The following is a 22237-nucleotide window of genomic DNA, read 5'->3' on the forward strand; positions in this document are numbered from 1 at the left end:
TTGTGCTCCATGGAAAGCGTCCTTAAAGATCTGCCAGCTCTGTTCTGCTTCCTTGTCCCCGAGGGCAGTTTCCCAGGGGGTTCTATTGACTAACTCTCTGAAGAGCTGGAAGGTTGCTTTCCTAAAGTTCAGGGTGCTGACTTTACTCTTCGCCTGCCCCACATCCCTCAGGACTGTGAATTCCACCAGTGCATGATCACTGCAGCCCAGGCTGCCTCCAAGCTTGACATCACCAATTAGCTCTTGCACTGGTGACCAACAAGTCCAGTATGGCATCCCTTCTGGTAGGGCTGTCTATTACCTGGCTTAGGAAATTGTCCTCCATACATTCCAGGAGTCTCCTGGATTGCCTACAGCTTGCCATGCTACTTTTCCAGCAGATGTCGGAGTGGTTGAAGTCCCCCAGCAGGATTAGAGGCTGCGAGCATGAAGCCTCCTGTAGCTGGAGTGAAAAGCTTTCATCAGTGGACTCTCCTCAATTGGGCAGCCCACAGTAGACACCAGCCACAAGGTTCACTTCGTTGCCTTGGTCCCCGATTCTTACCCATAAGCTTTCAACCTGCTCATGGCTATTCTTCAGAAACAGCTCTTCACACTCTATCCATTTATTGATGTAAAGGGCAATGCCTCTGCCCTTCCTTCCTCCCCTGATCCAAATCTGATTAATGCTTTCCAAGCTGAGAAACCAGCACCAAAATCCAAGGTCCTCTGGAATTGAGTTCCAAGGTAGCAGAAGGGAAGGGCGGAGAACCTAAATAAGGAACTAGAAGATAGAGGAAAGTACTTTGGGGGTACCTGCCCACCTGGAAAACCCTAACAACTTCACTATACTGCTGATTTATTGAATACGGCAATTGACACGCACTATCAAGCACAAAGTGATGATCCTCACAATTCAAGAAAGATGCAGACAAACTGGAGAGGGTCCCAAAGGGGGGCCACAGAGATGATCAAAGGGCTGTAGAACCTGCCCTATGAGGAAACACTGAAAGAGCTGGGTCTTTTCTCCGTGGAGAAGACAAGACTCACAGGGGGAACTTCATCACAGTATTCCACAGTACTTAAAGGGCAGCTACAAAGAAGACTGAGGCTTCAGCTTCGTGAGGAGACATGTAGAGAGGACAAAGGGCAATGGGTGCAAGTTGCACAACGAGAGGTTTCATGTCAATACAAGAAAAAAATTTTTTACAGAAAGAACAATCAATCACTGGAACAATATCCCCAGGGAAGTGAAGAGTCCCTATTACTAGAGGTTTTCAAGATGCAATTGGACAGGATGCTAGATAATCTCACCTATAGGCTCCCTTTCCCATGAAAGGTTGGACGAGATGATCTTTTGAGGTCCCTTCCAACCTAGGCTGTTCTACAATTCTATAATCTTATGGCTCTTGAAGTCAGATTGAATTATCAGTATTTCAGAAGACAATTAAGTATTATGCTTAGCTGAACTTTTTTTTTCCCCCCCTGTTAATTTGGAATTGGGAAGAGTGAAAAGAACAACTGCAGGCATCAGTTTCTTACTGTCTGTCATGGTTTAACCCCAGCTGGAAACTAAGCCCCACACAGCCGCTTGCTCATTCCCCCCTCCCATGGAACAGGGCAGAGAATCAGAAGAGTAAAAGTGAGAAAACTTCTGAGTTGAGATAAAGACAGTTTAACAGGGAAAGCAAAACCCAGGCATGCAAGCAAAGCAAAACAAGGAATTCATTCACCACTCCCCATGGGCAGGCAGGTGTTCAGCCATCCCCAGGAAAGCTGGGCTCCATCACGTGTAATGGTTACTTGGGAAGACAAATGCTATAACTCTGAACATCACTTCCTTCTTTCTTCTTCCCCCAGCTTTATATGCTGAGCATGACATCATATGGTATGGAATATCCCTGTGGTCAGTTGGGGTCAGCTGTCCCAGCTGTGTCCCCTCCCAACTCGTTGTGCACCCCCAGCCTCCTCGCTGGTGGGGTGGGGTGAGGAGCAGAAAAGGCCTCGACTCTGTGGAAGCACTGCTCAGCAGTAACTAAAACACCCCTGAATTATCAACACTGTTTTCAGCACAAATCCAAAACCTAGCCCCATACTAGCTACTACAAAGAAAATTAACTCTATCCCGGCCAAAACCCGAACTTTGTCCCATGTACAACAAATGAAAATCATGACTGTAAGAAATACTGTAAATTCAAGTGGCACTAAATCAAAAACTTGGACACAGAAAAATCTTAAACATTGTTACAGTTATACTTGTTAATAATTTTATTAAAACATTGATATTGAAGGTTATTTGCTTCCATTTCAGAAATAACTGTATTTACATTTTCCCCAGAGTGATACAGGCCCAATATATTTTCTTTATACACCACCAATATGTATTTTTTCATGAGCATCTTTAGTAATAGCCCAGCCTGAGGCGTGAAGACAGTACAAAGATGGTACAGAGCTAGGGGAATCTGCCCTGGTACGTATTTGCAATGCAACCACTGCTTAGTACGCTGTCTGCCTGAGTCAGACTGCGGACTCAACGCAACCGCAAGGCTGTCCTTTGCAGAAGCGGGAGGGAATCCCTGAGATTTCTTCCACATCAACAATAACCACTGCCAGAGCATTGCCAAGAGAACTGAAAGCCCAAAGAAGGGCAACAATACTCCTCCCATCAGGGAGAACTCTGTTCCTATTTGGAGTTCAAGCATATGCCCAAAAACCCCTGTATTACATTAAATGTTAACAAAATTTTGGTTTTACCAACACCTTTGTGAACCTCCATAAAGAAGAGAAATGCTGGCAGGCCCATGTATTTAGTCATGGAAAACACAGGAGAATTCTGCCCCAAACTGTTAGCTTCTCAGGCTTTTTTTTTTTTTTTTTTTCAATCTTAACACTGACATTACTAAACAGTTGTAGGCAAGTGCTCTCAGAAGTGCACAAAGATTTTCAAAAGGAGCTTCGCTCATATTTAGACACTGAAACATGAGCTGCATTGTTGAAGCAAACCCTGTGCTGGAATTTCCACGTCCCACTGACCAAGTCCTCTTGTCATGTATCGGAGCACCTCAGCTCAAAATGAAAGTGGCAGAGCCGTATGAAGCCGCGAAATTCTGAGGTCCCCATTTCACAGACGGGAAAAATAAGTGGCCTGCCTGTCGTGAGGTGCCTATGGCAAAACTGAATCCACAACTTGGAAGTTCGAATGAAGTACCAAAACCCCTAGCCTATCCTCCTAATGAGTATCAGTTTGCTTACAGAATTTAATTAGCTTGTTACACTTAGAGCCATAGCTTACTGAGTCCATAATTTAAGAAAAATCAAAATGCAGCATTCCTGTGTGGCAGAAAAATCGCATTGATAAATCACATGTTCTAGTTAATTTCCTGAAGGAAGCCTCAAAATTATTTTTCAGTCATCTTTCTTAACAAATCAAAACCTCACAACCATATATTCTGATACTTTTGGGAAGGTAAAAAATGAACAGAATACTCAAATGTGCCTGAAATTTCAGTTCTAAGATCTATTAAATACAAATTCTACCCAACTTCAAGTGCAAAATGTATGTATACTTTTCTTCAGCTAAAAATACAAACTTTGCCACCAAAACATTGGAATTTGCCTATAAAATGCTAAACTTGAGCAAAATGAACCAAGCTTATAGATCAGAAGTGCTGATGTGGTGATCTCACTCTACTTTATATAAAGTTTGTATGCAGTTTATATGCAGTTTAGAATAGGGAATTCAGACTTATATACTAACATGAGATCTACTTAACACTGAGACATGAACAAGGACATTCGGAGCATGGGACTGATAATAATAGAAAATAGTTACAGTTTTTTCTAAAAAAGTTACAGAAAAGAAAAATAAAAAACAATTTATCCATTTATATATGCATAAAAATAACCATGCGTAGTTGTAATCATTATTTGCATATGTCTCTGCATCTGATATTGCCAATGTATGTTACTTAACATTAAAATGTAGTTTATCTACTACATAAACCAACACGATTGGGATGAGATGAAGCCCAGTCTGGCATCAGGTAGAATTAAAATTATGAAATGTAGCAGGGGCTCTGAGAAACAAATTTTACCTCTAAATAAGAGAAGGCATGCAGTTTTAAAACAAAGAGGAGTATTTGACCTTATATTACTAATAATCACTGTGTAAGTACCTCAGTTATCCCCAATACTGAGATGAGGTGATGAAATAATAGTTCTCAGATCTTCTCAGAAATCTCTTAGCAGCAGCCTGAGTGAAGGATTTACGGCTTCACGGCAGCTATTCCTAGCTGCTGGCTACAGAAATCATTTGAGCCAATCACAGGGAAGAGAAAGCACAGAACATTGGACTTCCAGTACTGAAAGAAAGCACTTTTAATTTCAGTAGGTATCCTAAGGCTTTCATCCGGGAAAATAAGACCTGTGAAAGTTTGTTCTGCTTTGTTATTGCCTGACAAAAATTGAGTATCAGTTCCCACAATATTTCATAGAATTGAAATTTGTGTGCGTGCACGTACTTAAAAAAAATTCCTTTACAGGCATGGGTTGAAGTATACAGCAACTGCAAAAACAAAGCTCATGAGTTTCATGTCACTAACAAGCATTTTTCACACTAACGCGTTCAGGACAGCAGCAATATTGGGGCTTGCAGCACAAGACTGGGCATTTGCTTTGCTGGGGTCTTTTTCTATCAGCTACACCTACAGACTCACTCTACTTGGATAAGTCACTTCAGTCAATATTTTTCAAGCTATATGTAAGGGAGGGTCTGGACTGCCTACCTTAAAACTCTATTTCAAAGCACATAAAATACTTATAAATTTCCACAACTTCTGAGAGGGGTGGGAGAATACACAGTCCTTTGGAAAAATTAGTACAAGAGTATCTGAAAACAGATCTCTGAAACCCAAAGCACCATCCAGTTTTTATTATTTTTTAAATTTCATTTGTCCTCTTCTCATTGCTGAGTTCTTTTTCTCATGCAACACTCATTTCCCCCTGACCCTTCCTGAGACACAAATTTATTAATGTGCTATCACTAACCAGGATTGTGGTCTTTTGAGGGGGTTTTTTTTGCAGACTAAATATCTGTCTGAAAATAGCCAATCTTGCTCCTGTTGAATTTATCTACTCTAGTGCAGCTGCTGACACAAGACAAAAATAGGACTAATAACCAGTCTGTAGAAGCGACCGAGAAGATGACTGCAAGTTATTCCACACCAGAACTAAGTCACCTTCGCACCATTTGTTAAACTATGGGGAAAGGCTGGAAGAGATAAAACAAGCTGCCTTTCAGGAGGGGTTGATTATGCCTTGCTATCCCTACACGCACACAGGAGTGTAAAACTCTTCCCGTTGCCCCGCACACACCTACCACGATGCACTTGCTCCGCCTGTTGTCCACTTGCATTTCTGCAAGTCCATCTGCAGCTGCAGTTTGCACAAGAGCAATCGCTTTGTCTGTAGGGACAGTTATGGATCTTTATGCCTGCTTGCTCACTCCTAGCCTAGCCAGTACCACTGCCTTCTGTACAGATCCTGGAAAGCAGTCAGCAGAGTTTAAGTGGAGCTGAGGAGCCATGGATCTGAACTAGAGTACTAGCTCAGAGTATAGTACACCAGAGTTACGGAGAGCCTGACAAGCATCTGTCAGGGAAGTAGGATTCACTAGGGAGTTAACTCCTCAGCGAAGCAACGCCAGTTTACATTATGGGATTAATAGCAAATGCACATTCCTCCTTTCCAACACTTTTGCTAGGTTAGTGAGCAGGAACAAGGAGGAAAGATGTCTTTAATGGAAAGACACAGACACCTCCACTAAATAGCTCTGGCAGCACCTCAGGGTCCTCCATGATATTCAGCTGTGCTGCTTGTTCCCAACAGCAAGAAATGACTGACCTAGAAGATGGCAGAAAAGTACTGCTCGGCTCCTCTGAGGCCAACAGCAACCAACACTTAAGCATTTGGTGTCACTGGGCTCACACTGCTTTTCTAGAAGAGCGAGTTTCTTTTACATATTTAATATGTACTTTTCTTTCATGCAAGTGCCAGACAGAAGGCAGGGAAATGGCCCAAGCTCACATGCCATGCTGGGGGTGGAGCTGGAAGGGACCTGAGGAAAAACACAACTATGCTAATGAAGCATATGCAGATACAGCAATTCTCATGGCAGGGGTCCCATTAGGGCCACAACTGCTTCCTGGAGTCTGACAAGAGTAATTGCATCTTGTCAGATGCAATTACATCTATGTTGCCATCTCAAACTGATCTGTGGGTCAATGCTCCTCTCCTTTCAAAAACAGCAGTCAGGAGTCATCTTCAGGCTGCTTCATCACAGAGCTGGACTTCACAGCATAGCGACATCCATAGTCTGGTGTCTGCTGCCCTCCCCTGCTCTGTCAGCATAATGTGAAGAACAGGGAGCCTTTTCCCCCTCTCCCCATTCCTTCTGTAGAGTGGGGACAGAACATGTCTGCTAAATCCTGCTAGAATAGCCCTAAGGCAGCCTGGGAGCTGTTTAACAAGCTAAGGCAGCAGCAGGACGGAGTAGTGCCCTGCCACAGGCAGCCTGCCCTCTGCGTGATGCTAGAGTTGCCTTTTGTACTCACCCACTCCCAGAACCTTTGGCCACCATAACACAAGGAAGAGGCAGCAACAGCTGTTTGGCACAGCTCTCAAGGGGGGGTTCCTTCCCTCCAAAGCCTGCTGCAGTCTCCATCTGAATCACTAGAGTCTGCTCCTACCATAGCTCTGAGCTTTCTTGAGCAACAGTGTTGTCATTGTATCTGCTTTCTTTCCTGCTCATGGGAAGTTAAGGCTGAGGAGAGGTTATGGCCAGCATGGAAGACAGACAAGACAATTGCCAAGTGACATTTATTATGAATTTTGAAAACTGGCAGCTCTGAAACAGAATGACTGCAAACTTTTGGAGGCAGTGCTGGATTCATTCGCTATTCAACTGGCACTTAGACACTTTCCATCAATACCATAGACTAAAGAGTTTCCTAAAAAACCACAAAAAAGCAAAGCATAAACTTTGAAAACGTGACTTGAGACACTCAGTCTCTCCTCAGGCTGTGCAGACCAAGTTGACCATAGCAAACTCCCTTGCACTCTAACCTTTCCTAAACAAAGAAGTAGAGATAACTCAACCAAGCCAGTCTTTAGATGGTCTTTTCCAAACACAGGAAACACTAAACATGAGTCAGGAAGACTCTAGGGTGTCACTAAGGCAGAGCAAAAGGTGACTGGGGGGAAATACCCCTTAAGACACCAATTCAACCTTGAATTGGCTGACAGCACTCCCACATTAACTGCAAAATGTTTACTGATTTTTTTAATGGCTCAGATCTACTCCGTTCCCCACTCACCCTCAATGCAATCATTAGACTAACTTTAAAAAAAGTCAGTTTCTTCAGTATGCTTTTGTTTTAAGCCATGCATTTTTGTCTTCTCCATTTCTACCTGAACATTCAACTTGTTTTAGGACCCTCATACTGCATCCCATTATCCTGGTATCCAAGGCCGCCTGTGTGAAGGTCCATAACAAGAGACAGTCCTCACTCAACAGATTTGCAGTTCCTTGCACTTTTGAGTCACAACTCTGCTTGACACCAGAGTACTTCGGAGAGTGAAGGGTTGGCTTTATCTCCAGAAGCTTCAACTTTAAACACACCATCAAAAAGCAATGGAACTTTTTAAAAGGAAAAGCAAGCATGGGAAACTGTGAACATTAAACATTTAGCTCCAGAACAATGGAGCTAAACTAATTTGTTGTTCCTATGCAAATGACCCCAGAGTTTCAAACAGGTACGTATTCCCCTCCAGCCCAGCTTCTTTACATATAAACATGAGGCAGTGTTTGTTCTAATTTAACCCAACTGACTGCATGATATGTGATCAACAACTGCTTGAGGAGTTCTGGGACCCCGAAAGTCACAGTTTTATTTACTTATCAACCCTGGAAAGGAGACAAAGGGGAAGGGAGTACAAGGAAGAAAGACTGAAGCCAAGTTAAATTCCATTTCAGATGAATTTATTGAGTTATAAAGTACCTGCCAGCTCTACCATATTTACAAAGGTTTTCAAGAGGATTCTAGAGCTGTTACTGCTACTGAACCACAAGTTAAGAAAGCATAAGCAAAACCAAATCAACTATATCCATACTGTCAACTGTAGAAATACCAGTTAACCTTATAGGACTTTGATGCATACTCAATCAAGCATGGGGAAAAACGTTTTCCAACCACTGATCTCTAAAGCCACCAGCAAGATTCTCATTTCTCCCTCCAACATAGCTATGCCTGAAGATGAGGCATCCTTATGCCAGCGTTGATGGACGTCGGTTTCCATTCTTCAATATACACATTTTATGAATCAGGAATTTTATTAGCGGGCTCTTCAGAAGAAAGCATTGCAAGGTGTTAAAACAATCTTAACTAGCACAATGAAATCCACAGTTGGTTCCATTTAAAACTTTTGCAAGGTGTTATTGCTGACAAATGTGCATGTAAAATCCTACCACAACCAAAGCATAGTCAAACTTCCCAGTCAAACTGTCACTATTCACATCTCAAGCAGCAGTGCAGAAATAGCACTACCTGAAAACATCACACTGCTGTTCTTATCTTACTATCCATGATTCTTTGGAAGGCTGTTCTCAGCCAGCTTCATCTATTTGGCTGCAAGAAGAAATATTGATGCTCTCTACATTCACTCATCCACCTTTCCATTCCCCACTCCATCCCCAGAAGAGATCATTAATTCTCTAAGAGAAGGGCAAGAGAGAGCATATCTCCCAGTTCAGCTGGGTTTGTTTCCCAGTATATTCCAATTGCATCTCAAGTCCTGCATTACAAAACCACAGTGCCAAAAGGCATATGGGCACCAACAGGCAAGGCCTGTAAGCCCACACATCTGCATGCATGCAGTTCCCGCTGACAACAGATTGCTCTGCTTGCCTTGTAAACAAGTCAGGAGGAACCTTTACTTGATACTGAACTTCACACATTATTGAAAGTTTGGGGAAGAAGCTAATCACTTGAGTGTCAGTGGCCCTTCTGAGGGCATTGACAGGTGAACATCTGCTGATCAACAATCTAACTCCATAACACTGACTCGTAAAGTGTCAACTAAGATTGAGTTACTGTATGCACAGAAAACTAAAAACCCAAAAAGGAATAAGTCGATATCAAATAGGGTAGCAGGGAAGCTTCTAATAGTATTTCAGAGGAAAAAAAAACACTGACATATCCTTGCTTGTACAAAGCAAGGGGAAACCTACCTACTTTATGTTTAGAAGAGAAACATGTAACTTTGCTCCTACTGCAAGGGCTACAGAAACAAAACCAAAAAGAAGCCCAAGCATAATTAATGCAAGAGAAACTACCATCTAGCAAGAAGTCTTTTATGGAGTATGTGCTACACTAATGTCAGCTGGCATCAGACCCAGAAAGTCTACCTCCATATCACAGGCAGACCAGAGGTACACCACACTGCTCTCCTCAAAGGAAAAAAAAAGAATCCTCTCACACTTATAAAGTGAGCTACAGAGCTTCTGACTACAAAGCAGCAGCTACTCTAGGATTTTAAAAGTTTATAGCATCATCATACCAAGGGAATTCTCAACTTCAAATTTGTAGCTGGGCCATGCTGAGAACACATTCAGCTCAAACAGTACATACACAAGTGCCACCCATGTTGGTAACTAAGGTCAGAATCCAGATGCTCAGGTGTTGAAACACTGGGTCAGATATAAATTTAAGTAACAGTTTCATATTTGCAAGTAAGATCAGAGCAAGTCTTCAAGAGAAGGATTATCCTGATGTTTGTGTACGTAAAGAGAACAAACTGCCATACATGCTACACTACACCCAACCACAGTGTTAAGTGTTTGAAGACCACACTCATGATTGGAGAGTTTTACAGGGGAACACTTTCAGGCATGGCAAAATACCCTTCCCTACCAGCATGATGGATGAATGAGCTGTACCCAGTAACACTTACATGCCTTAGGCATCTCTTCCAGCCCTCAAGAGAAATCAATACAGAAGATACCACTGTAATATTACTGTGGAACTTATTTATCAAGAGATCTTTGCAACTCAGGAAAGGTTAGAGGGGGATTTTCCTATATTCAGTTTTACTGAGGTAAATATGAATTATTCTAACAACTTGACTAAGAGATCAAACTTTTAGTACATGTTACTTAAGTGTTTCAAAGCTATTCAGGTCACTCATTAAGACCTAAGTGATAATTTAAATATTGAGCAGGAAACCTTTGTGCTTAGTTTGTGGACTAAAGTCTGAGTTAAATCCTGTTATTGCAAGCCAGCAAAATGCAGTCATGCTAGGATTTGCAAAGATGGTGGAGGAAAAGGGATTCCTTCTAGATTCCTTAAAAACTAGGATATAGTGTAACAAAAAGACAACTACGGTCACTATGACACTCCAAACACCTCTACAAAATTCTCATCTGGACCATGAACTGGCCTTGGAAGACTCAAAATAACAAAGGCAAAGAGTTGTACAGCTGAAAATGTTCTGAAAGGCTGAAGGCGCTCCATTGTCATGGCCATTGACAAAGAAGAATCATACTGGATGACTGTTACTTGGTGCCATTTTATCAGTGAGAAAGTTTTAGTACCTGTAACAACCTGCACTTGATTAGTCCAGTAAGCAGGTGCTTTATCACCTTAACAAATTAGGATCAATTATTCGTAGACACCAGTAACATATCCCTGTATTTTTGTAGTGGACCACCCTCAATCCTAGAACTGGAGCAGGCTGCCCTGCAAGTTTCCATTATCTCAATGATCTCTTCATTTGTGTTTTCAATATCCATAACCTCATGCTGAGATCTAAATTCCAGTTTTTGACAGGCAGAGGGTTAATCTACCAACCAGAGACTCAACTGTCCTTTCCAATGATTTAGTGCTTGAAATAGAGACTTCCATAGAGTGCAACCTAGCAGTCATACATAAATCACTTATTGCCACACTTTAAGAACAGCTGTGTTAGTAGGATTTTACTTCTCAGCAGATTTTACTTTTCCTTGATCTTCCACTTTTTTGATGGCAGCTTGGATAGCTTCTTGATCACCCAGAAACTGGTGAGGGCCCAGAGGGTGCAGATTCTCATCAAGTTCAAGAAGTATGGGCACACCAGTGGGGAGAGTAACATTGATGATGTCCTCATCAGAGATGCCTGTCAAAGAAAAAACACACACAAAATACTTATACTTAGTGAACAGCTTCTGTATTATCTAGCTCAGCCTTATTTCTAAGATTATCTAGTCTTAATAGTCAAGGACATGTTTCAGCCTCCACCAACACCACCAGCTACCCGAGGGTCAATTCCCAGCTAGACCACAGCTTGGTTAGCGCTTTAGGAACAGCTAAAGGAGGGAATTCCCATCAATGTGAAGACAGTTTCTTCATTTTTCAGTCTACACATGTGAAACAAACAGGAAGACATTTCCCTGAAGACTATACCTTTCCTTTAATACACAGGAGCACAAGGACATTGAGGACAATAGGCTCTCATCCATATCCTCACAACTCATGCATCACAAGAGGATTAGAGACCACACATGCTACTCCAACAAGAAACCACCTCTGCTAAGCAACCAATATAAACAGCCTCTTTAAAAAGGCAGGATACCAAGGTTAATTTTTCTTCTTCAATTTTCTATGCAAAGCTTCTCACACAAACTGTCTTAAAAATCAGTATTTAATTCTTCTAGTGTAAGGATCACTGTTTGCTCACATCTGATTGCTCAAAAGCAAGTTTAACACACCTTACCTACAGTACTATTCTCAGAATTATTAGATACAGGATATTCATTTCCACCATGAAATGAGGGAGAAGGGAAGAGAAGGGAGAAAGTTGACTTATACAACTTGAAGCATTTTCCTGTATTTTTCCACTTGGCTAAAATAATATGTACTTGGAGAGAAAAAAATCTATTTTATCCAGCTGTGCTTAAAATATTCTGGGGCTTTAATCTCAATGAAATTGCTGGTTATTTTCATATCAAACACACAAGTCTCCAAAGTATCCAAGTGAATTTTGAGACCAAGCCTCCTAGTAAAGAGGTCTAAATAGTTGCATTAAGCAGCAGCAACTGCTAAGACACCATTCCTCAAAAATTTCAGGGAAAAGCAAGCTAGTGGCATTGGGAATGTCAGCATTTCTTTTTTCTCCCCTTTTTAGAAGCAGAGGTCGCAGCAGCAGCCTGCTGCTATAAAGCAGGACAGCTTCAAGTAATTCATGCTTAGAAAATGCACACAACCAAGCTTCTAAAATGATGACACTATATAAACTAGACCAAGGTACATGAAGAAAACAACCTCTTGCACAGCTGACAAAACAGATGGTTCTCAGAACATATGGGTGCAAATTTACAAGTGATTTTCACATTAAGTAGAAAAACAGAGACAACATTAACAGGAAAACCCACAAAGTCAAGCCACTCAGCAACAGTGGGATGACAACAGGTTGGAAAAAAACTAATCATGAGGTGAGAATGATCTTATGCCCCTGCAAAGGGACTACATAAGCATGCAACTTTTGCAGTGACCTATTCTTGTTTTGATTAGGCTAAGCACTTAGTTCAGCTGTAGATTAGTCCTAAATTTCAGAAGGGCATGGAGCAAGAGAAAACAGACAAACCCTTGCAAGAAGCTTACACCTTGTTATATATTGAGCCATCAGTCTGTTAAAAAAAGTCATACTCTGCCAGTTTAAGCAATACCTATACACAACAGATTATCTGTCATAGGCAGCAGAATCAGACCTACAGAAAAGAACTCAAGGAGCATCTAAAATTTTAAAACTGCACAGAAATCAATGGGAAAAATACTGAGTCCATTTACCAGGCACAAGCACTATTCTCAAGGACTTTGGTTTGCAAAACAAGCAGCCAAACTGCCTGAGCTCTTATTTCAAGGATTCTTAAACATCTTAGATTCTAAAAACATACACATCACCCTGTGTCCACAGAGAATCTGGCCCTAGGAAGTGTTCTGCCCACCTCTCAAAATCAGTCTCCCAGACTAAACTATTCAGATATATGCAAAGCAGACAAAATCATGCAGGAGATTTTAGGCAAACCACATAATATTGTCAGGAGCCAGGATATTTAAAGGTTTCCTCTAAAGATAGATTAAACAAAACTAGCTGTAGCTACATGGATTCAGAAATGCATTTTACTCTTTTTACAGAACACTAAGTGACCACACTACTGTCAACTAACATTGATTTACAAAGCAAAACAGTGCAGTCTAGGATAAACAAGCTGCAGGAAGCATGTTGGCTTTCTCCTGGGTTTTTTTCCCCCCCTCATCCAGCAGCATTGCCTCACAGCCTGGAAGGAGGCTGGAAAGGCAAGTTTGAAGTCAGATGAAAATCCTAAAGAAACAATAGTGTCCTGTTGCTTTATTCCACCACTGTTACTGTATTTGTATAGTATTTCTGTTCTTCAGGAAGCAAGAAGCTGATCAGGCTCAACACACAAGCTCTTCAGTTGCAGGCAAAATGCATACAGGACACTCTCCACTCAGCAAGCTAGGAGGACAGTGAAGAGATCACATCTCACACTCCGGCCAATGCAAGCACAAGTTAACTGCTATCCAGTTACTTCACGTGCTGTAATTGTAGCTAAGTGACCTTTTTTGCACTTCAGATGAACTGGCCTGTGTCACAACCCCACCCTACCACACAGGGAAGAAGGGTGAAATCAGGGCAAGGACTCAACTGCTGACCACAAGGTGCAATGGGAAATAGGACCACTGAAGAAGCAACACTCTTTCCCCCTCCAGTAAAATAGTAAAGCCTGGGTCTCCACACTGCTGAAGGGTACCATGTTGCTGGAAGCAGCCTTTCCCCAAGAAGGTTAAAAACCAAGGTCCAACTTACAGCCATGAAAACCCACAGACATACTGAAGTACTCAGGATGTCTTTCTCAGGATCCCAGACAAAATGCTGACAGAGCAACTACATCCCTCAAGTAGGCATCTCCCACCTTCTCCTGTAAGCACCCATTAAACACTGTTCCTTAAGAGCAGCTGTACAGCAGGAAGCAGTTGGGGGCATGAACATTGAAAGAATTTGGTACAGCACTTATTACAAAAAGATCTTTCAAAACCCCATTCAGAATTCTTTCCCAGCTTACTTATGCTCTTAACTGAACTGAGTGATCAAACACAGAGACTAGTAATATCTGCAAGCTTGCAAATTCACTTTTACCTTGTAGCCCAAGAAGTGCAAGTACTCACACCCTGGAAAGTCTTACAGAGGCAAACCCCAGTGGGCTTGATTTTGAGCACCTACAGCCAACTTCTGCAAGGGCTGGCTCAGCTTCTCCCTCCCTCTCACTTGTTCTTACCAAGTTCCTTCCTTCTATTCTTATGGTCACAGCAACACAAAAACACAACAGCTATTGAGAATAGCTACACCCCTCCTCCCCTTCATGTCAACTACACTTGAGGCCAGATGATTCATCCAACAAAACACACAAGACCATATGCATAAATTCAGCCACAATGGGCTTCTTGTAGAACTGGTGCTTTGTAATTGAGACCTAAATCGGGTCATAGCATCCTTCCCACAAGCTTAATGAAAATACTGATGCCTAAGCCTAAGTTAAGAATTCAAGGCCAGATTCTGCCTTCCTTGCAGGCTGGCAGAGGACCTAGCCTCAGTGAGGTAGAGGAGGGAAATGGGTAGTGTTAGAATCTAGCTATTAATTTTTACAATGTTAGCTCCTTGTGCAGATTTTAAGGAAAGAAGGAAGATGGGTGGGCTACAACATGGCTGCAGCATATTAACTACATTTGTTTTACCCTTATGTCCACAAAGATTTTCTATGTCTGTACTGGGTTTGCAGGCAAGGGCAGGGGGGAGGGCACTACAGGGGTGGCTTCTGTGAGAAGCTGCTAGCAGCGAATGCCAAATGGCTCCAAGACAGACCCACCACTGGCCAAGTCCAAGCCCATCAGCGATGCTGGTAGCACCTAAAAAAACATGCTGCACAGCAGCAGCTGTGAGAGAGGAGTGAGAATGAGAGAAACAACTCTGCAGACACCAAGGTCAGAAGTGGGGGGAAGAGGTGCTTCAGGCACCTGAGCAGAGATTCCCCTGCAGCCTATGGTGAAGACCATGGTGAGGCAGGCTGTTCCCCTGGAGCCCATTGAGCTCCACAGCGGATAAGGTATCCACTTGCAGCTTGTGGAGGACCCCACACCAGAACAGGTATACACATTCAAAGAAAGCTGTGATCCCATGGAGAACCTATACCAGAGCAGGCTCCTGGCAGGACCCATGACCCAAGAGCCCACCCCTTCACCATCTGGGTAGGCATCACAGTGAGGTACCAAAAAGGACTGTAGTGGGTTGACCTTGGCTGGACACCAGGTGCCCACCAAGCCGATCTCAGCAGGAGCACACCCCTCCACCACACTCCTCAACAGGACAGGAACAGGAGAAAATAAGATGGAAAAAACCTTATAGGTCAAGATAAAGGCAGTTTAATAAAGCAAACACAAAGGCCAGGAGAGAAGTAAAGGAAAACAAGAGATTTATTCTCAACTTCCCATCAGCAGGCAATGTTCAGCCACTTCCTGGGAAGTAGGGCTTCAGTACCCACAGCAGTTGCTCCAGAAGACAAACATCATAAGAAATACCCCCCATCCTCCTTTCTCTTAGCTTTTATTGCTGAGCAGACATCATATGGTATGGAATATCCCTTTGGCCAGTTTGGGTCAGCTGTCCTGGCTGTGCCCCCCTCCCAAGATCTTGCCCACCCCCAGCCTACTGGGTGAGGAGGGAATGTTCAAGAGATAGCCTCAATGCTGTGCAAGCACTGCTCAGCAACAGCCAGAACATTGGTGTGTTATCAACACCTTTCTAGCTACCAATACAAAGCAGAGCAGTAGGAGTTATTTTTCCCCATAGCAGCCCTCAATCTCAGCCAGACCCAATGCAATGTCATCGCATAAACTGCTCCTGATCAGTCTGACTTTGACTGTGGTCATTACCGAGGCCATCCCAATGAGACAGTGCAGGAAACAAACATTAATCTATCATATTTCCATGCAGTAGAGAAATGCAGCCTGCGTTAAACTCCTCAAGCAGTCCAAGGTTAAATCAGCTGAAAAGATTTACCTCTACCATCACTAGCTGTCAACTATGTCATTAGGCAAGAACGTCCCAGAAGTCTTGAGCAGGGACTCCACCAGGAACTCAAGGCAACACCGTGACAAATTGATTTCTCCGAGCATGCAACTTTGGAGCCTACCAGCATATATACTGCCCTTGGACAGAGCTCTGACAAAAGGTTTCCATCTCTGGCTGAAGCACTATGGAGAGTCCCTCAAGCCCAAGTTTGTGCAAACCAGTCACTAACTCCTCATGTATGAAACCTTTCTGTCCCAGCTGCAGGTCCTGGTCAGGCTGTTACAGCCCTTTTGCACTACCATCAGGCACTTGCCACCCTCTTCCCCATGCTGATTCAAGCCACCATATGACAGATAACTACCCACTCCTTGCCATTTCTTGACAGTTTACAGGCCAAGTTAACTGGCAGAAAGGCCCAACAAGCTCACAAGAAATAAGCAACAGAAGCACAGAGTGAAGACTGGGATGAATGACGGAGTGCATGACCATCTCATTTCAACAGCAGTGAGTTGGCAGATCTCAAGGTGGTTTCTATAACTGCCCTCAGACAGCAGTCACAGAAGTACTATTTCCTTAAGAAGGTCAAAACAGCAAAATCAGTAAAATAAGATTATTAGGTAGTCCTCAACACAAAGTCCACACCAGGACTCACAATGTGTATCTCCAGCATGTAAACTACTGGAATACTGCAAGTGCCTAAGTATCACACTCGTAGTAATTAAAAAAAGTAAAATCCTGAGGGCACTGCTCACCAACTGGTGAGACTGGCATCAAGCCTTCCCTGTCACCACATTCTGCCTGTAAGCCCAGTTCCAGAGCTCTATCCCAGCTCTGTGATCACAACCAGACAAGCCCAATGGGTGCAACATCTGCATCTTTCTTCTAGAGACCAGGTAACTCCTCCCCTCCATTTTTTACCCTGAGCATGACAAGGCTCAGTGACCACCACACTGTACCCAAGAGATTGCAACCTTTCAAGATGGAGGAAATGCTAGAATCAGGCCTTCCACAAGACCCTATTTCAAGGTACTCAATATAAGTCCTCAGGGTCAAATGGTCAGGAGGGAAGAAAGAAGTTGAGACAGACCATCAATCCTTCTGACAGTCACCTGGTAAATTAATCCACTAGACTTGGTCTTCAATTAGTTCAACAGGGCAAGCTGGTAACAACTATTACACTAATGTTGTCTTCACCATGAGATACCGCTTACAGGGTCTTGACCTGAAGAATCAGTTATTAGACAAAAAGAGGACTCTTTCTGAAAGGCATTAAATTTCACACTAAAACAATTAGAATTGTTTCATCAGATCAAACTGAATTAAAACATTTCTATTTACTGCCATTTAAATAAAGTTTCCAAGCTACAGCTTCCAGGACTAAGTTATCACTATGACTAAGACATCCAGGCAGTCATGTAGGATTGCTGCTTGAGGCATTTGGAGTCCAATTGCTAAATGCCAAAAAACATGGCTCCAGCTAAGATAGAGGGGCCCAGAAACTTCTACTCAAGTGCAGGACACACTAAGCTTGTCAAAAAAAGTCCACAAAAACAAAGCCCACCTCACAGTGGATGCTATACAGTAGACTGACAAACTTATACCACTGTTTTTTAGACAGGATTCGTCCTAACTCCAGCAAGGCTCCAGAGCAGCTCACAATTCAACACCTTTCAGAGAAAGGGAGAGACAGTCAGCAATGCAGACAAGGAACCTCTTAGATCCAGCTAGATATAGGTTGGATCTCTGAGAAAAAAAAAAAGAGCGGGTTGCAATATCAAGGGTCTTAACGCTCTGTTCATGCCACTCTTCAGGTCAGCTCTGCAGCAATCCAAATCTCCACTGCACAGACAACAGAAGAGCCAGCATGTATCTAGCAGTTGCTTCTGTATGGGAGCTCCGGTAGTTGATGGACAGTCCTCAGTCAACAGAACTAGGTCCTCTGCCAAGGATTCCTCACATTTCCCCATGTAAGCACATGCTGGGAGGGACAAGGTATAGTGTAAGACAGACAAGACACACAGCTCTATTCTACTTTGGTTGATTGTGGGCAGCACTTAGAGGGGAGGGGATACACCACCACAACACCTAACAGATCACCCCAAAGAAGAGCTTTGCAGCTGCTCTAACTTACACTGTTCTCCCTGATCTTAGTGCAGCAAGTACTCCAGTCACACTGACTTTAACATAACCTTTACCAGCCACTGATGCCATAGCTCTAGCCTTGCTGCATGCCTGCACAGAAAGTGGCCCAGGGTTTCTGCTGAAGCTGTGGTCAGCTTGCAGTATTTCACCCCCAAAAGGGCTTGGCCAGCATGGTTTCATGAAACTGTTCAGTTCTTTGGTGGGAAGCAGGGAAGACACCATGGTTACAGATCCCCCTGCCTCTTTTTACTTTGTAATTCTTTATTATTCCACATGGTGTAGGCAGCCACCCTGACCACATCAGTGGAACTGGCTGAACCAGCCTTCCTCCTCCATCTGAGCAGTGACCTGTACCCCAGAATTCACAGCCTCTATAGTTCCAGAAGCCACTTGTACATGCTTATTACCTGGCCTTCTGACTCCTGCTAAAGCATCAGCTATCCTGACTGTTCCAGCATGCCTGAATGCAAAAAGTGCTCAGCACCGTCACAGCTGTACAGGCACACACCAGAGGGTTTTTTATAACTAAAAAAATTGCGTGGACACAGTCCAGCCTGTGCATACTTGCAACTATACCTCTAGTAGGCTGCATTCACACATACATAATCACTAAATTCTACTCTACGCATAGACAGATAAATGAATACAGTCCGTCTTCCAGTTTAGGATCACCTAAACTAGAAGCCACGTCATTAAAGAAGAGGCAGGGGGGAAAGAATCTAGCAATGACTTAAAGTCAAGTCACATTCTTTTCAGGTCCCAAATAAATAAGCAACCTTATGCTAAGCTACCAACTTCACTGTTTATTGGTAGGCATTTTCTATATTTGGAACTACAGTATTTGTATATGCTTTAGCAAGTACCTACTCTTTACAGAACTCCCTGTTAGAGCAGCTTTTAAGAAAAGCATTATCAGGAATGAAGCCTCAAAAGTGACCCACTACAGTAACAGTCAAGGATGTTTTCCACAACCCAAGTACTTTATTCTGCTGTGTTAGAGCAATGCTTGTTTAATGAACAGATTATGACCTCAACCCTACTGATAAACCAGCTGAATAAATCCCAAAATAGCTAAAGCCTGAAGAGCTTGTGTCTGTCTAGAACAACCACAAAGTTAGTTTGAATATAGTAGTTTAAAATGAGCAGCGAGAAACAAGGGGAAAGCATCTGGCTCTTTACATTAACATACCTAATTCTCTCCCCACCCCAGATCCCCCAGTTTAATTCCTGTTCCAATAAGCAAACTTTTTACTTTCTTCTTGGAGGCCACAGACAAGTAATATACACTACAGAACAAGATAAAAAGCTCTAAGCAGTTGAGTAAGGAGAAGAGGGAAAGGCTAAGAGGAAGACACTTACCTTCCACGTGCTTCAGCAGTGCCCTGCTGCTGTTTCCATGAGCAGATATAAGGATCATTTTGCCACTTTTCAGTTCTGGCACTATCTTTTCATTCCAATAAGGAAGCAGTCTATCAAGCACATCTTTTAGACTTTCAGCCTTTGGGAGATTATCTTGAGAGACATCACTGCATTTATACCGGCGATCATTGTATATCTCTTCATAATAAGGATGAGATTCAGTTATGGGAGGTGGGGTAACATCATAGCTTCTCCTCCATATTTTCACTTGCTCCTCCCCATGATTCAGCGCCATTTCTGCTCTGTTGAGACCTATCAGTGCACCATAGTGACGTTCATTCAGTCTCCAGGAACTCTGAATGGGGACCCATTCTTGGCCCATCTCTTCCAGGATAAGCCATGCAGTCTGGATGGAGCGGCTGAGTACAGAGGTGAAGACAAGGTCAAACTCAAAGCCCAGCGCTTTAAGGTGTTTGCCACAGTTCTGAGCTTCCTTTATCCCATCACTGCTCAGCTTCTGGTCTACCCAGCTGCAGAAGCGATTCTCCTTGTTCCAGGCTCCCTCCCCATGTCTTAAGAGAACAAGCCTGTACTTAGCCATTTTGGTTGCAGCTTAGCACAGATGACAACTGGTCTGGCATCTAATAATGATGCATCTGGACAGAGAAAGGAGACAGAAACATCAAACATCCCACAGATAATGCACTACAAGTAGTAATGACAGCAAAGAGTAAACAACCATGAGAATCAAAACAACCAAAGAAACAAGTGTCTGAGTATGTTTTTACCTTTGAGGTCTCCTGGCTTTGAATTCCTTCTCACCCTCATGTGGGAGGAAAAGCACCATCCTCCACCCAGCTTGTCACAACCAGCCCACTTAACCAACTGATTAGTAGCAGACCTGTACAAGCTGTTCCTGCCTCAAGTGCTTAAACAGAGCCTCACTCAACATCAGATGCTGCCAACCAGAGAAGCGGATCTCACTCTCAGTGGTGACCTTATAGGTGAGACATGGAGCTCAAGCTCCTAAGAGCTGCACTGATCCACACTGGCTCAGAGGGAATGCAGGCACAGACATCAGCTGTGATCCTCAGCCACTGGAGAGGAGGACCACAGAACTGGAACTGGCAATATACTGAACCTTATCAGCTTTCCTCAGAGGAGATGCCACCATAATCATGCTCTGTATAGCTTGTTTCCTCACATCTCCATCCTGTCCTGCCAATTATGCCAGTCTCTGCTTGATTTTTTCCCCAGGCCACCTCCTCCATCATTCCTCCACACTCACATGCCACAACACAGCTACCCCAGGATGCAACACACAACTAGTGAAGCCTCATTTCACTGAATCCAGAGGTGATCTCACAGATTATTCCATCCCCCTCCTCACTTTGGAGGATTTTCCCTCTTGTGTCTATGAATTACAATGCCAGCTTCTCAGGCACCAACATTAATGTTTTTACTTTTGCAGTGGGCACAAATGGCATATTTGCTGTCCTCATTAAATAAGACAGCTACATGTTCATAAGGTCAAACAGTACCTTTCTCTGGCCCTGTTGACTAAGGAACACCACCTCTGGATTGTCTTCAGCTGGAAATGGATTTTGACCACTCACCCAAGCTTTTGTAATGTAGCCAAAAATCTTCTGGCAGATTGTGTGATACCTGAAAAGTCCATCTAACACAGTACTGCAACTCTGAAAGCCCCACCCAATCACTCTGACATGACATGTCAGAGACTAGATAGCAATGGACAGAGTACGGCTAAAAATATAAAAATACAACTCTGAACTGGGAGGACTGCTGTATATTCAAATGAACTCTCAAAACCATGGACAGTGGGAGACTGAGGTCTGACTTCTGCACACACAACTTTGCACTAGATTTCCATAAGAGACATGCTTATGGGAGCTCGCATCATTTCAAATCAGCTCAAGCTGCTTCAATCACGCTCCACATCTCTCAAATTCAGGCCCACTGTGATCCTGAATTAGGTCAGTAGGATGGGTTAGGCCCATGCACTCTGGGTTTTGGGAAGCACCCAGCACAATACCAGTATTCATTTTTACCAGACTTTCAAAGAGTGTATAGAAAAATTGAATTAAACAGCCTCAGTAATTTGATCTTGACTGTAACAGCAACTTAGTTCTCCTTTAGTCCCACAGAAGGCAGAGTCTACATCACACTGGGACACTACACAACACACCCTCGCATCTAGCTTCTGACCTCTGGGAAGGATTAAAGAGCCTTTGTGGACTGATAGATTTTTACAGAATATCAGGAGGTATTGTCTGGCACACAACAGACAGTTGGTAAATACAAAGGAAAATTTTCTGTGATTTCATGCAAAGGAGGCCTGAGGTTTATGTATGACAAGAAGCATCTCAGACAAAGTCCCTTGCATGTTCTACTTTCTCCACTCACAATAATCAGTTGCATATTAAGCAAAGAAATCACCTATTGTCAGGATTCAGGTGTCATGTCACATCAGATACAATACTAAACTAGCCCCTAAGGATCCGAGGTTTAAAACAAAAAGGAGCATCAGACAACATTTCTGCCTAAAGCCAAAGTGATC

The 22237-nt window shown here is 43.0% G+C and overlaps 1 protein-coding gene across 1 annotated transcript; it reads right to left on the minus strand.

Moving 5' to 3' along the window:
- Positions 1–10828: 10828 nt before the first annotated feature.
- BPGM (2,3-bisphosphoglycerate mutase) lies at positions 10829–20260 on the minus strand. Its single transcript, XM_010292184.1, has 2 exons — positions 19660–20260; positions 10829–11187 (listed from the first exon to the last, which is right to left on the minus strand). The coding sequence occupies exons 1-2, from the start codon at positions 20258–20260 to the stop codon at positions 11009–11011; spliced, it is 780 nt and encodes a 259-aa protein (XP_010290486.1). The 3' UTR covers positions 10829–11008.
- Positions 20261–22237: the final 1977 nt, after the last annotated feature.

This window comes from Phaethon lepturus, unplaced genomic scaffold (assembly GCF_000687285.1).
Source record: "Phaethon lepturus isolate BGI_N335 unplaced genomic scaffold, ASM68728v1 scaffold10438, whole genome shotgun sequence".
NCBI lineage: Eukaryota > Metazoa > Chordata > Aves > Phaethontiformes > Phaethontidae > Phaethon > Phaethon lepturus.

Bases quoted from the DNA above. Each gene is read 5' to 3' on its own strand.
- BPGM (XM_010292184.1), bottom strand. From the start codon at position 20,260: ATGGCTAAGTACAGGCTTGTTCTCTTAAGACATGGGGAGGGAGCCTGG. The intron at 11,188-19,659 runs GTAAGTGTCTTC...TTTCTTTGACAG, and splicing joins ACTGCTGAAGCACGTGGAAG to GCATCTCTGATGAGGACATC.